Source organism: Neophocaena asiaeorientalis, unplaced genomic scaffold (genome assembly GCF_003031525.2).
Source record: "Neophocaena asiaeorientalis asiaeorientalis breed wild unplaced genomic scaffold, Neophocaena_asiaeorientalis_V1.1 scaffold30, whole genome shotgun sequence".
Lineage (NCBI taxonomy): Eukaryota > Metazoa > Chordata > Mammalia > Artiodactyla > Phocoenidae > Neophocaena > Neophocaena asiaeorientalis.
In genome coordinates, this window is record NW_020174923.1 from 18,082,291 (window position 1) to 18,095,943 (window position 13,653).

A 13,653-nucleotide genomic window follows, 5' to 3' on the forward strand; every position below is an offset into this window, starting at 1 on the left:
CTTCAGGCACTAAAATGTTGATTTTAACCTTTTCGGTAGTGTGTGTTTGCCTGGTAATGGAAAACGTGGTTCTCTGCCTTCCTAAATAGTGAGCATTCATCAACTTTTTTGGCAGACTAAGGCACCCTTCCCTGTCACCATGATTTACTATACTCTTCCATGATACAGTGGTGTTTTCAGGGACTCTTGCGGAATGTCAGGCTGCTTGTGCCTTTTCTAAATATTCTCAGACTCTGAAACTTGATGCTTGCTTGCTTTGATTTATTTTATTCCATCACTTGTCTTTCTTGTTACTGACAGCTCTCTTGGTTCTCACCTGTCCCTACCTTCAGATTATAGGGGCTCCTATCCTGCTACATCATGGGAAACCAGATGATTCCCCCCTGTCATAACTATGCCTAATTCACAATAAATCAGTCCTGACCATCAAAATCAAAGTACATAGACTCTGAGTGTGGGCCTGATGGGTTGTCTCTGAGCAAAAGTGCTTAATGTCACACAGGATTTGTGATATATCTTAGCTTCAGAGAATTTTATTTCTTATTAATAGCCAATGTATATAAAGCTTTATTCTGTGCCAGGAGCTACGCTAAGGCCTTTACGTACGTGATTTTGACAGATGCACCAAGCCTATGATGTAGGATTCTTTTTTTTTTTTTTTTTTGGCCGCACCACATGGCTTGTGAGATCTTAGTTTCCTCACCGGGATTGAACCCTCGCCACCGCAGTGAAAGCGCCGAGTCCTAACCGCTGGACCACAGGGAATTCCCTGATGTAGGATTCCTATCATCCCTATTATACAACTATTATACAAACGAGAAGAACAAGGCTAAAAAGTTTCAATAATGTGTTCAAGCTCACACAGCTTGAAAAACATGGCAGAGCCATGGTATTTGAGCCCAGGTCTTCCTAATACCAGAGATGGTCATTAATCACTATACTGCCTGTTTCTTTTGTGGTCCCGTAATTGAGGCTACCTGTTAAATTATGGACTTAGAAGTGAGGAATGTGTTCTCAGCTAGAATTTACAATAATATGCAGTGTGGTTGCAGCTTCTAAGACTGAAAATAGTCTGCTTACATGTGTAAGTTTTCAAGCTCTCTTCCTCATGAGAAAAAAAAGGAGGCCAGGTGAAGGGTGAAGCACCAGGGAGAAGATCTGTTGCCCATTTAGAAATTTCCATTTCTGCCTTCTTACACAAGGATACCTATGCCACATTCTAGCTCGTGAACCTGGTAGGTCCACCTAACAGGATCACATTCTTCAGACCTTTCTAGCAAAAGGATGAGGACCTCTTTGCACTTACAAAGTACTGGATTCTTATCAAGTGAAATTAGTCTTGAGCTGTTCCATATAGAACCAGCACAGGGAGGGCAGCTGCCCTTTGAAGTGGAATGGCATATGCCAAGTTGTGTGTTATTATTCAGGAGAGCCAGGATCTAAACTCAGCTCTCAGGCAAAAAACACATAAGTTAAAATTACTCCAGAAAAATCACCTAGGGAGGCCCCTTGGTGGAGATCCTCACCAACTCTGAAGTCCCATCTGGGTGGTTTTTCTCCCATTGTAGGAGCACAGTGGTTGAATAACAGATGTTTTTTTTTTATATTTCATACTACAACAGACATTTTCCGCTTCCTAATATTTTCGCACAATTGTCAGATGAAATAGTAATCATTCCCTTCATGTGTATTGTGAAGCCAGGTATTAAAATGTGATGCCTGCTTTATTTCCTGTCGAAATAGCCTTCTCACCCTCTAAGGCAAGCTGTGTTGACAGCTGTTTGGCTGCTACGAAATCTGTGAGTAGAATGGACAGGGCCCCAGAGACAGGTCATTTGTAAAGTGTTTTTGCTGTTCGTAAAAAGACAAGTCTTATTTAAAGAAAAAAAAAAGCACCTGTTTACAGATATATATTGGTGGAATGTGTGTAAATTCAATTCCCAGTCCCATTCCAGCCAGTAGCACATATGTTCTGACCCCCTGGGCAGAATTTTTGCAAAAGTCCATCACTCTGGGCCTCACACCAAGAAATCTGCTTATTTCATCCCTCTCAAAATGTACCTTTTTTTCCCCCCTTGGGCCCTCAAATGCCGGTAAGCTCTCTGCCTGTGTCTACAACCAGAGAGAATGTGAGCTCTGGAGGGCTCTTCTAGGTCAAGGATGTTAGACGGGTGGGGCATATGTGCTGCCACCAACCATTCTTATATCCGTGGCAGGCAGCACTAACTGATCACAGTACTCTCTTGCTGAATGTAGGCACTGCTTTGGATCTTTCAGGATATAGTATCCAGTCTCAACTGAGCAGAACTGGCAAGTGAGTTATCCTGTTTGCCATCCTTGATCCATAAATTTGTAATCTTCTCTACCATCCACTCCACTCCCTGAAGGAAATGGGTTTAAGAAAATTATAACCATCTGTCCTTCACAGGCAATGCTTAGCTATGTTAAACATTAGCCAATTGTGCTTTTACCATTGTATGTTTGAAAACATACGTGCTTTAAGACATGTGACCCATCGGAGTTTTACATCCACTTACCCAGGGTTACATCATTTATGCCACCAATCACAGGATCATGTGTCCAAAAATATGAAAGCATTTGGTGACTTATTTAATAACTACAGACCAACATATGCACAAAACCCATTCTTGAATCATATAGTTTAGAACTAATAAGCAGCATTTCTCTAACTGGTGGAGTCGATATGGATTTTTTTTTTTTTCCTGCCCTTTGAATACAGTCTCAAACTGCTTCCTTTAAAAGTCAGGCTTGTGGTTTCAGAACAAGATGATGTAGAATCATTTTTCCCTCCTCCTCAACTCTAAATACAACTTAAAACCTTGGAAATTTATTAAAAAGACAATGATAAAAGGACTCTGAAAGCTGGAGAGAAGATGATGGATTGATTAGGAAGCCTCAGGACTTGAGGAACAACAGTGTGGTGACTTTCCTGGGTTTTCTTTTCATCTCCTACACCCGACCTGCAACCCAGAACCACCAATAGACAGAGACAGGGAAGAAAAAAGGAAGGAAGGAAAAAAGGGAGGGAGAGAGGAAGGGAGAAAAGCTTGCTTTCTCTGCCAAAGGACAGGGAAGGGGAAGCCTAGTAGAGACCTACTGGGGAGCTCCAGCCCTAACTCCACACCTGGGTACCAGCAGGTGGCCCAGTTCATTCAGAGCAGGATTGAAGCCCTATGTCTCGCTGTCCTCCACCCAGTGATATTAGGAGACCCAGGCCCAGCAGTGCCTGCCTGCCCCTCTGCAGAAGGTGGTCCAGCAACACTGTGCAGCCCAGGGAAGCACCTTCCTACACTGCAGAAGACACCAGCAGGGATTGAGTGGGAGTCCTGGAAGCATCCAAAGAACAAGCAGACCAGAATAGTATTGTGAAGGCTCAGAAAACTATAATGTCATTGGAAATAAAACCCATAAAAGAAGCAGAAACTTATACACTACACCTAAACAGGACTCCTACCTGCTATAATGGAAGATGTAAATAGCATTAAGAGATTCCTAACATAACTACCCAAATATCTAGGATACAATAGGAAATCACTCATCATATCCCAAACCAGGAAAACCCCAATCTAAATAAGAAAAAAAAAAAATCAATCGATACCAATATGATATGATTCAGATGTTGGAATTTATCTAACAAGGATTTTAAAGCAATTGTAGTAAAAATGCTTCAACAATCAATAACAAATTCTCTTGAAAAAAAATTGTTTAAACAGCAAATCTTAGCAAAGAAATAGAAGCTATGAAAAATAACCAAGTGGAAATTATAGAAATGAAAAGTTATTGTAAAATTAAAAACTCAGATGAACTCAATAGTAGAGTAGAAATGACAGAAGATCAAATCAGGGTACTTGAGGAAAGATCAATAAAAATTACTCAATCTGAACAACAGACTGGGAAAAAAAAAAAAGAGAGCCTCAAGGACCCATGAGACAATAACAAAAGAGCTAACACTTGTATCATCAGAGTCCCAGAAGGAGAGGAGAAAGTGTGGGACCAAAAAGTACTCAAAGAAATAATAGCTGAAAATTCCCCAAATTTGATGAAAGATATAAATCTACATATTCAAGAAGGTGACAAACTCAAAATAAGATAAGCCCAAAGAAATCCATACCAAGATACAGCATAATTAATCTTCTGAAAACTAAAGACCAAGGAAAAAAAAATCTTAAGAACAGGGAGAAACAATGGGAAGGAACACTAACGCAAGTGTTACTATTTTACTAATACTATTACTATTACTAATACTATTTTAGTATTACTATCAAGGAGACTGTGGAGGCCAGAAAAAGTGACACAACATTTATCAAGTGCTGACAGCAAAGATTGTCAAGTTTGAATCCTATATGTGAGGAAACTATCCTTCAGGAACAAAGGGGAAATAAAGACATTCTTAGATGAAGGGAAACTAACAGAATTTGTTGAGACTGACCCTTAAAGAATGGCTAAAGAAAGCTTTCCAAACAAAATGGCAGAAGGCTGGGACTTTCAAAAAGGAAAAAAACAACTGAAAAGGTAAAAATAGAAGTAAACATAATAGCTAGTTCTTCACCTCTTGAGTTTCTTTATCCATATTTTCTGGTTGAAACAAAAGTTATAACCCCATCTGATGTGATGCTCCGTGTATGCAGAGGAAATACATAAGATAATTATATTCTAAAAGTGAGGAGGATAAAGGGACCAATTAAAAGACAGATATTGGTAGAGTGGATTAAAAAAACTTGACCCAACTATACGTCATATACAAGTGTACATAGGTAGACAGAAAGTAATGATGGAAACTTAAATATTATGCAAACGGTTTTTTTAAAAACATCATTTTAAAAGGCTATATTATTATCAGATAAAGTAGACTTCAGAGAAAGAAAATTACTAGGGACAAAGAGGGACATTATAAAATGTTAAAAAGGATCACTCCCCCAAGTAGGTATAGCAATCCTAAATGTGTATGCAACAAACACCAGAGCTTTAAAATACATGAAGCAGGGACTTCCCTAGTGATGCAGTGATTAAGGATCCGCCTGCCATTTCAGGGGACATGGGTTCGATCCCTGGTCCGGGAAGATCCCATATGCCGCGGAGCAACTAAGCCCATGTGCCACAACTACTAAGCCTGCGCTCTAGAGCACGCGAGCCACAACTACTGAAGGCCGCGCGCCTAGAGCCCATGCTCTGCAACAAGAGAAGCCACCACAATGAGAAGCCCGCGCACCACAATGAAGAGTAGCGCCTGCTCGTCACAACTAGAGAAAGCCCACGCTCGGCAATGAAGACCCAACACAGTCAAAAATAAATAAATAAAAAATAAATTCATTTAAAAAAACAGCTTGAGCACCAGTTGCTTTAAAAATAAATAAATAAGATACGTGAAGCAAAAACTGATAGAGCTAAAAGTTGAAATAGACAAATCTACAGTTATAATTGGGGAATTCAACACCCTACTCTCAGCAATTGATAGAACTAGAACAGAAAGTTATCCAGCGTATAAAAGAACTGAACACCATCAACCAACAGGATCTAATTGACATTTTAAAACACTCCCCCCAACAGCAGCACAGTATACATTCTTTTCAAATGTCCATGAAATATTCACCTAGATAGGCCATATTAATACATTTTAAAAGAATTGGAAATATAGAGTATGTTCTCTGACCATAATGGACTCAAACTAGAAATCAATAACAGAAGGACAACAGGAAAATCTGCAGACATTTAAAAGAATACCTAATATAACCTGAGCAGTTCATGGAAACTTCCTAGAGAATGGACTCGCTTGTATAAATAATGTATAGGTGTTTTCCAGGTAAAGACATAGAACTATGGATTTTCCAGCTACAGGGGACAACAGATGAATGGGATGAGAAGAAAACATGTCTTCTGTTAGTTGAAAAAGGCAAGGAATGATGAGATATAAGTTTGCAGACATTTGTCATTTTTGTGAAATTCTAGTACCTGAGCCTCATTCTAACTGGGGGGAAATTTCCTGTGCTGGTGAGAATGAGAAGCAGAACTCATGTCCAGCATTGGAAAAAGGCAGATACTCATTCCCCCAACCCTTGCAGATAAGGAATGGGCATATATGATCTAAGTTACACCAATCAGATAGACCTTCACTGACTTGGAATTGGGAGATAGTGACACAAAATGGCGGGGACAGTGAAGACTTTTCAGAGGCGGCACTAGCAGGTCAGCAAGATCCAGTTCTAGATAGAGCAAGGGCAGCTGTGCTAGCCACAGCGCCACAGACCAGTTCTACAGCAAGACTTGGAGCGTTGTCCCTTGATGTGCCGCTTGAAGCTGGGTTCCGCAGTTTTCTAGCAAATACTGGTAACGATTTCATATTCTTTCAATAAATTATTTCACCACTTAAAGTCAATTTCTGTTGCTTGAACTAAGAATTCCTGTTGATAGAGGCTTCCAAGACAGGAGGACCAGGATTGAGGGGGGCCATATTAAGAAATGTGGCTCATTCTGGAAGGAATGGCAAATCATTGAAGGTGTATTAAGCTAGAAAGTGATACGGGCATATTTTTGCATTAATAATACCGGTTGTAAATCACAAGCGCCTGAAATGGGCAGTAGCACATACAAAGACTGAGAAGCAGGACTGGTAGATTAAAAATATGCAGAGGGCTTCCCTGGTGGCGCAGTGGTTGAGAGTCCGCCTGCCGATGCAGGGGACACGGGTTCGTGCCCCGGTCTGGGAAGACCCCACATGCCGTGGAGCGGCTGGGCCCGTGAGCCATGGCCGCTGAGCCTGCGCGTCCAGAGCCTGTTGCTCCGCGGGAGGAGAGGCCACAGCAGTGAGAGGCCCGGGAACTCAATGAAAAAAAAAAAAAAATAATGCAGGAAGGGGCTTCCCTGGTGGCGCAGTGGTTGAGAGCCCCCCTGCCGGTGAGGGGGATGTGGGTTCGCGCCCCGGTCCGGGAGGATCCCGCATGCCGTGGAGCGGCTGGGCCCGTGAGCCATGGCCGCTGAGCCTGCGCGTCCAGAGCCTGTTGCTCCGCGGGAGGAGAGGCCACAGCAGTGAGAGGCCCGGGAACTCAATGAAAAAAAAAAAAAAAAAAATGCAGGAAGGAGGAAGGGATGAAAGAGAGGGAGTAAAGGATGACTGCCAGACTTCTCACCTGGATGTCTAGAAGAACAGTTCCTCAAACCGAGATGAACTGGAACCAGTTTAAAAATGAATTTACACTTGGACATATTGATTTTTTCTTTAAACTTTTTATTTTGAGATAATTGTAGATTGACATGTGTGAAAGAAATAATACAGAGAGATCCTGTGTCCCCCTTACCCAGTTTCCCCAGGTGGTAGCACCTTACAAAACTATACACAGTATCACAGCCAGGATATTGATATGAGAGAGCCAGGATACAGAACAGTTTCACCATTGATAAATTGAATGTCATCAAAATTAAAATGCTTTACTCTGTGAAAGATGAAAAGATAAATTACAGAAAAAATATTTTGCAGATCACATATCCAGCAAAGGGCCTGGATCTAGAATATGTAAAAAACTCTCAAAATTCAATAAAAAAAAAATCCAATTAGAAAATGGGCAAATGCACCAATATTTTACCAAAGAGGATATACAGATAGCAAGTAAGCATATGACAGATGTTCAACTTCATTAATTAGAGAAATGCAGGTTTCTCTACTGCACACATGTTATAATGCCTAAAATTAAAAATGGTGGTAAAAAAAAAAAAAAAAAGAAAAAAAAAATGGTGGTAACATCAAATTGCTGCTGAGCATGTGGAAAAACTGGCTCACTCATCCATTGCTGGGGGGAATGTAAATGGTACAGCCACTCTGGAAATAGCTTTACAGTTTCTTTTAAAATGGACTTATCGTACAACCCCACCAATACACTCTTGGGCATTTATCCAAGAGAAATCAAACTTACTTTCGTGCAGAAACTCGTGCACAAAAGTTCACAGCAGCTTTATTCAAAAACGGTCAGAAAACTAGAAACTACCCAAATGTCCTGCAGTAGGTGAATGGTACATTCCTAAACTGTGGTACATTCCTACCATGGAATACTACTCAGCAATAAAAAGGAATGAATTCTGGGTATACACAACCTGGATGAACCTCAAGGAAATTATATGGAGTGAAAAAAGCCAATCTGAAAAGGATGGATACATACTGCATGACCCCATTTATGTAACACTCATGAACCAGCATAATTACAGAGATGGAAAACAGATGAGTGATTGCCAGGGGCTAGGGCTGGAGGAAGAGGGAGGCTGTGGCCAAAAGGGGTAGTACAGCAGAGTATTTCCATAATGGTACAGTTCACTGTCTCGACTGTGGTTGTACTTATACAAAACGAGACATGCTAGTTACATAAAACTAGCTATACACCTACATACAAATGAGTGCATGTATAATTGTGAATTTATATATGCTCTATAGATTGTAGCAATGTCAACTTCCTAGATTGATACTGTACCGTATTTACACAAGATGTTAACGTTGGGGGAAGCTGGGTGAAGGGTGCAGGAGGCCCCACTGTACATTTATTTGCACCTTCCTGTAAATCTAATTATTTTAAAATAAAACATTTATTTGTGATAAGAACAGGTAAGATCTACTCTCTTTCAAAATAATTAGACCAATTACAGGAGACACGCACCACTGTCTTGTCATGTGTTCATATGCTTTTGTTTTCCATTTTGACAGAGCTGACTTTGTGGCTGGATCATCACACCCCACCTATTCTTTCCCCCGGGGTGGTGGTGATGGTATATGGTTTAAAAAGTTGTCTCTTTCTCTCTCTCATTAAAACTTGTCATAGCCCCCCATAAAAATGCCTGTTGCATCTTTCCTTCTGCCTGCCCCATTCTGTCTCCATTTGGGGATGGGACTTAAAGCCTTTGGGTACTTTAAATGTAACTTACTCATTTTATGTTCCAAGCTTTATTGTAGCATCTTAAGACCGAGCATTCAGCCACTTAGGAGTGTCTTGAAATCCTAAGCAGCTAAGAAATCCTAGGGCCTTCTCTTGTCTTTTCCATGGTGAGTAACCTTGTATTCAGGGAGAGGACAAGGAGAGAAATGGAGAGCCATCAATTATACAGAACTGTTCTTTGGAAAGCTTGAGTGTCCATTTACCCTTCTCCCCAGGGGCAGCGGCAGAGCAGGGAAACTTAGTCACTGCTAATAATATGAAATAATACAAAATGCCAACACAATATTACTTTTGAACAGTGACAGAGATCTGTAATATAAGTTTAGCATAATATTAAAGCCACAAGACCTCCTGTTTACGTCTTATTGAAACAAATCACTTCCCCTTAGACTCACATAAGGCCTCAAAGCTGATGACAAAAGGCAGTCATTTCCTACTTGTATGCAGAGAGGAAACAAAGACAGAGCTCTAGTCCCTGACTGGATGGCCAATCAATATTACAGAAGAGCAAAATCCACCCCTTAGTTGGGCCCCTCGTTCTCCATCTACACGGTTTTCAGGACTTTGGCATCAACTGTGATCACCGTGTTCTCTAATAAAGAGCAGCCGTCTGAAGACATACCTGTTCATCTCAGGAGAGAAGATATTTGGTTGTATTTCTGATATAGCGCCTTGAATTCTTGAAGGAAAAGAATCAGAAAGATTTATGTCAATGCCAGGGTGCTGATGCGAAAGCTGAAGTTCTAAATCCTACGGGTGGCTTAGAAAAGGCTTTCAGAGCAAAGAAAGGGAGTGGAAGTTTATAAAAGCACTGTGGATGGCTTTTTTTTTTCCTTCTTGAAGAGCCATTCCTAAATGAAGCAAGTCAACCACATACTGAATTGTATACCCTCATCCCCTTTGCTTGTCCATTCAGCCTGAACGAATTAAGGGATGAGGGAAGATGCTACCAGATATTCTCTGAAGCTGAAACATAATGGCTTTGCTACCAAGCTGGTGGATGGTTTGCTCCTGTTGTTAGCTTTGTAGGCTCTGGATAGTTTTTCTTTCAATGATTGTTGCATTTCTCATGATTTCACCCTCAGCCGCTTAGGGGTCTCTCCTGAGATTGGCTCTACTCTGAACGCAAACTCCGTGCGTGCATAGGAATATCAGAGTACCCACGTGCCTGCCAGTCTAACTCCAACGAGCTGCGGTCATAGTGGGGTTTGCGCTCACTGAGCCTCTTCAGAATGCCCTGGTTTTCCATGGTGATTCTCAATAGCTCCCGGTTCCTTGTTTCTCTGTTTAAGCTGAAAAATACAAAATCCCAAGATGCGTGAAGAATAAAGTTCTCCTCCTGGATGGGAGTGGGGGAGATGAAGTCGTGATGTCATAAATCCAGGCTGCCAAAGGGCAGGGAACCAGCTGTCCCGCAGAGCCCTGAGGCCCTGTACGCCTGTTGAACCAGACCACACTCTGGGAAACGTGCAAAGCCTTTTCAGATTAAGATCAGTGGTTCTCAGCCCCGCTGCCTACTAGAAAATTCTACTTTATTGGTCTGGGATGGAGCTTGGGCATTGGCATTTTGCAAAAGCTTCCCAGGCATTATTATGTGAAACCAGGATTGAGAATCTCTGGTTTAGAGGATGAAGGTCTTGCCTACAGATAAATCACAAATGGCTGATGACAAGTTTTGGTTCACCTCACTCCCCTCAGCTGTCAACTCAATTTCAGAATACAAGGATTAGGAAAGACTTCTTGACACTCCCCACCCCCCCTACACACACACACACACACACACACACACACACACACACAAACACTTTTCTTTCCCTGCATACACTCCTTTGGAGCCCTGATCACACTGCATAACTATTTACATAAATGTCCCCCTTACCTGACATTGGGTTCTTTGGAGTTAGGAAATATACTTCTCATTTCACCTCTATAGTCCTGGTGCTTAGCACATGGTAGTTCAGGAAATATTTGCGGAAACAATTTTAAGAGTGCTGTAGTCCCAGCTATGGTCACCATTTTACAAAAGTGCTTTCTTGTGTCAAACTCTAAATAGGACTCTGAAGAGTCTCTTAGAGGGAAAAAAAGCTCTTTAACGCTAGAGAAAGGTCCCTGTTTGGGGTGGTTTTCTTTCTCCTTAACTTGGTCTCTTTGGTTATCCCTCAAGATAACTTCCCTTAAGTATTCCTCTGGCACTAAAACCCAAAAAGGGTGAAGTCAATTTTGACTTTTGGAAAATGAAATGAAGAGAAAGAACACTACCTCTTAGAGAAATATTCGTTCCAGCAATCCACCTTGGCGGGGCCGTGGTGGGCGTTGGCAATTTTCTGACACAGTTGCTTGTTTTCATATTCGATTTTGTCGAATTTCTTTTGTTCACCCTGGTGAGAAACCCCACCCCATCATGGTGACGTCATTGCTACATGGGGCTCCATCCCACAAACGCTGAGCATCCCCCTCCTCTGGGATTGTGTGAAAGGGGCATATTGGGGGCCACAGTGGAGAAGAAGTGGGAGAGAAGCTGAGGAATCCAGGGGTGGTGTGTATGGGGAGGAGAAGGGTGAACGAATCTTTGGTGAGGTGGGTATTTAGAAGGCTCTGGGAAACTGGCCCTCTTTAGGACATAGATAAAATCAATAATGGCAGGAACAAGTACCTGTAGTTTGCTCAGTTTTAAAATGTGATGTGTGTGCACCACTGGAGGCTTGGTATCAACGGTAGGCTTCACTAGAGAGGGGGGAAAGAGAGCAATGTTACATCACAGGTGTCCTCTTAGTAGCCTTAGAAAATCTGCTCACATTCTAGACAACGGCCCTGATTAAAACATTACAAGTTTGAATTCTGAACTAATCCAGTTAGGAATTTTGGTTTAGTTGAGTTTCCCAAACTGACATCTTTTGGAGAGTTTTGAGCAGACATGAGAGAATGGTGAGGGCTGTGAAAAGTAAAATTTACAGACATAAATATCCTTTGAATCTAATGAAAGAAACCTCTCTCCCACCCTTTCCCAGTACGACTAGCCTGGCTACTGGATGCTGAAGCCCTATCCTCTGTCTACCTTACTTTGGCTTTAAAGAGTTTAAATGAGCATATCCATCAAATGAACTCCCTGGTGGAAGATAAATTTGCAAAGCCATGTACTGGTCTGGTTTACTGTCAATATCTCTAAGGTGGGCCCTTCCAGAACCCTAGTCGCAGTGTCCTGTTCAAATTGCCCCACGTACCTATTTGTATTCTATTCTTATGAAATACGTAGTGGCCAAAGTCCAGTTTCCTCCTGAATGATGTGCTCTGTCTATGATTAGAGACGATCACAGGGTAGGCTAGATAATCCAGGGAATTGTTCATCTTCTCTTCCTAGTCTCACTTCAGAAATGAGGCACCCAGGCTCCTCTGTGAGGTACTTAGCTGTCCCCATGACGGGTTGTCAGTTACCCAGTTATGACATCAGGGACAGGTCCCCTGGAAGAAGGAGGAGCCCCAGAGCATGCCTGGCCGTCCCCGGGCTTCTCTTTTGAGAGCTAACCCAGTCAAGATGAGGGCAGAGGCTCAGAAGCTTTCCCAGCTGTCTGGAATCCAGGTGCCACCAACAGCAGCAGGAAAAGGTGTGGTGTCTGGGAGGGGTGGGAAGGCACGGGGTGGGATGGGGAGACATCCAGCCTTGGTTACACACCTTGGGCTCTAAGTTTAGTCTCCACTGCAATGGTTTCCCTGAAGGTGTGAGACTACAGCTGTTTGCAGAAGTAAAAGACCTTAATGATAATTCGATCCGATTTCATTTTGCAGATGAGGAAACTGAAGTCCAGAGCAACAGCCAAACTTCTGTAGAACAAGTTAGTGGCAGAACTGGGCTCAGGATGTGGGTTTCCTGAATTCCCAGGACCACAGGTGCTTTTTGGAGAGGTGGCAGCTGCCATTTTCATGGCAGTGGAGGAGAACAGAGACGGTCTTTTGCTGGCAGCTGGACCTCAGTAAATGATGAGTTGCTGACATCGTGTGGCTCATAGTGGGCTGGCAGCTGCTCCAGGAAGGGCTGCAAAGGAGCGGGATTCACGTCCACACTAGCACAGGGTGTAGCACCTAGTGGGTGCGCTACACGTTTGCTGATCAAGAGAGGGAGAACGCCTATCCAGTGCTCGCTTTCCTGGCATGTTAATCTTTCAAACAACCCTAGGAGTTAGGTGCTGTTATTACCCTCATTTTTTTCAATAAACGGGCTCAGAGAGGTTAAGTCATTGCCCAGGGCCAGAATGCCATGCTTGCTTGCATAGAGCCCAGGCTTTAAGCACGATGCCAACTCTCACTGAAGGCTGGAAGAAATGTGCCTCCGAGTTGGGCTTCTCAAACTTTAAACCTTCGTAGGGATCCCCAGCAGGGCCTATAAAAGGCACATTCTCACTCAGCAGGTCTGAGCTGGGGCGGAGATTCTGCATTTCTGACCAGCTCCCGGGTGATGCCAACGTTGCTGGTCCGCAGCAGGCACAGCTCACAAACGGAACCCGGGTGTCCCTGTAATCCTGAGAAAATTCAGCGACACTAGGGTGTACCCCGGTCAAGAGAAACTTTTATTGCGCCCTGCATTTAGTCCAGTGAAGTTACTGCACTTCCATGCCTTAACGGGGGGTGGGAAGAGGACCCCCCCAAAACTCCGGAGTAGCGGCATCTCAGCCCCCTAACTCAGGCCCAGAGGTCTGCCCCCGCGTCCGCCTGGCGGCGCGCATAC

General features: G+C 42.8%; 1 protein-coding gene across 1 annotated transcript in view; it reads right to left on the reverse strand.

The window, feature by feature from the left end:
- The window catches only part of CFAP97D1 (CFAP97 domain containing 1), a 14,928-nt gene extending 2,584 nt beyond the window's left edge, over positions 1–12,344 (reverse strand). The window contains exons 1-5 of the mRNA XM_024760897.1: positions 12,155–12,344; positions 11,587–11,657; positions 11,193–11,311; positions 10,102–10,225; positions 9,556–9,612 (exon numbers count right to left, since the gene is read on the reverse strand). Of these exons, the coding sequence (XP_024616665.1) occupies positions 9,565–9,612; positions 10,102–10,225; positions 11,193–11,311; positions 11,587–11,657; positions 12,155–12,278 (486 nt within the window). The 5' untranslated portion in view covers positions 12,279–12,344 and the 3' untranslated portion in view covers positions 9,556–9,564. The remainder of the gene's footprint in view (positions 1–9,555; positions 9,613–10,101; positions 10,226–11,192; positions 11,312–11,586; positions 11,658–12,154) is intronic.
- Positions 12,345–13,653: the final 1,309 nt, after the last annotated feature.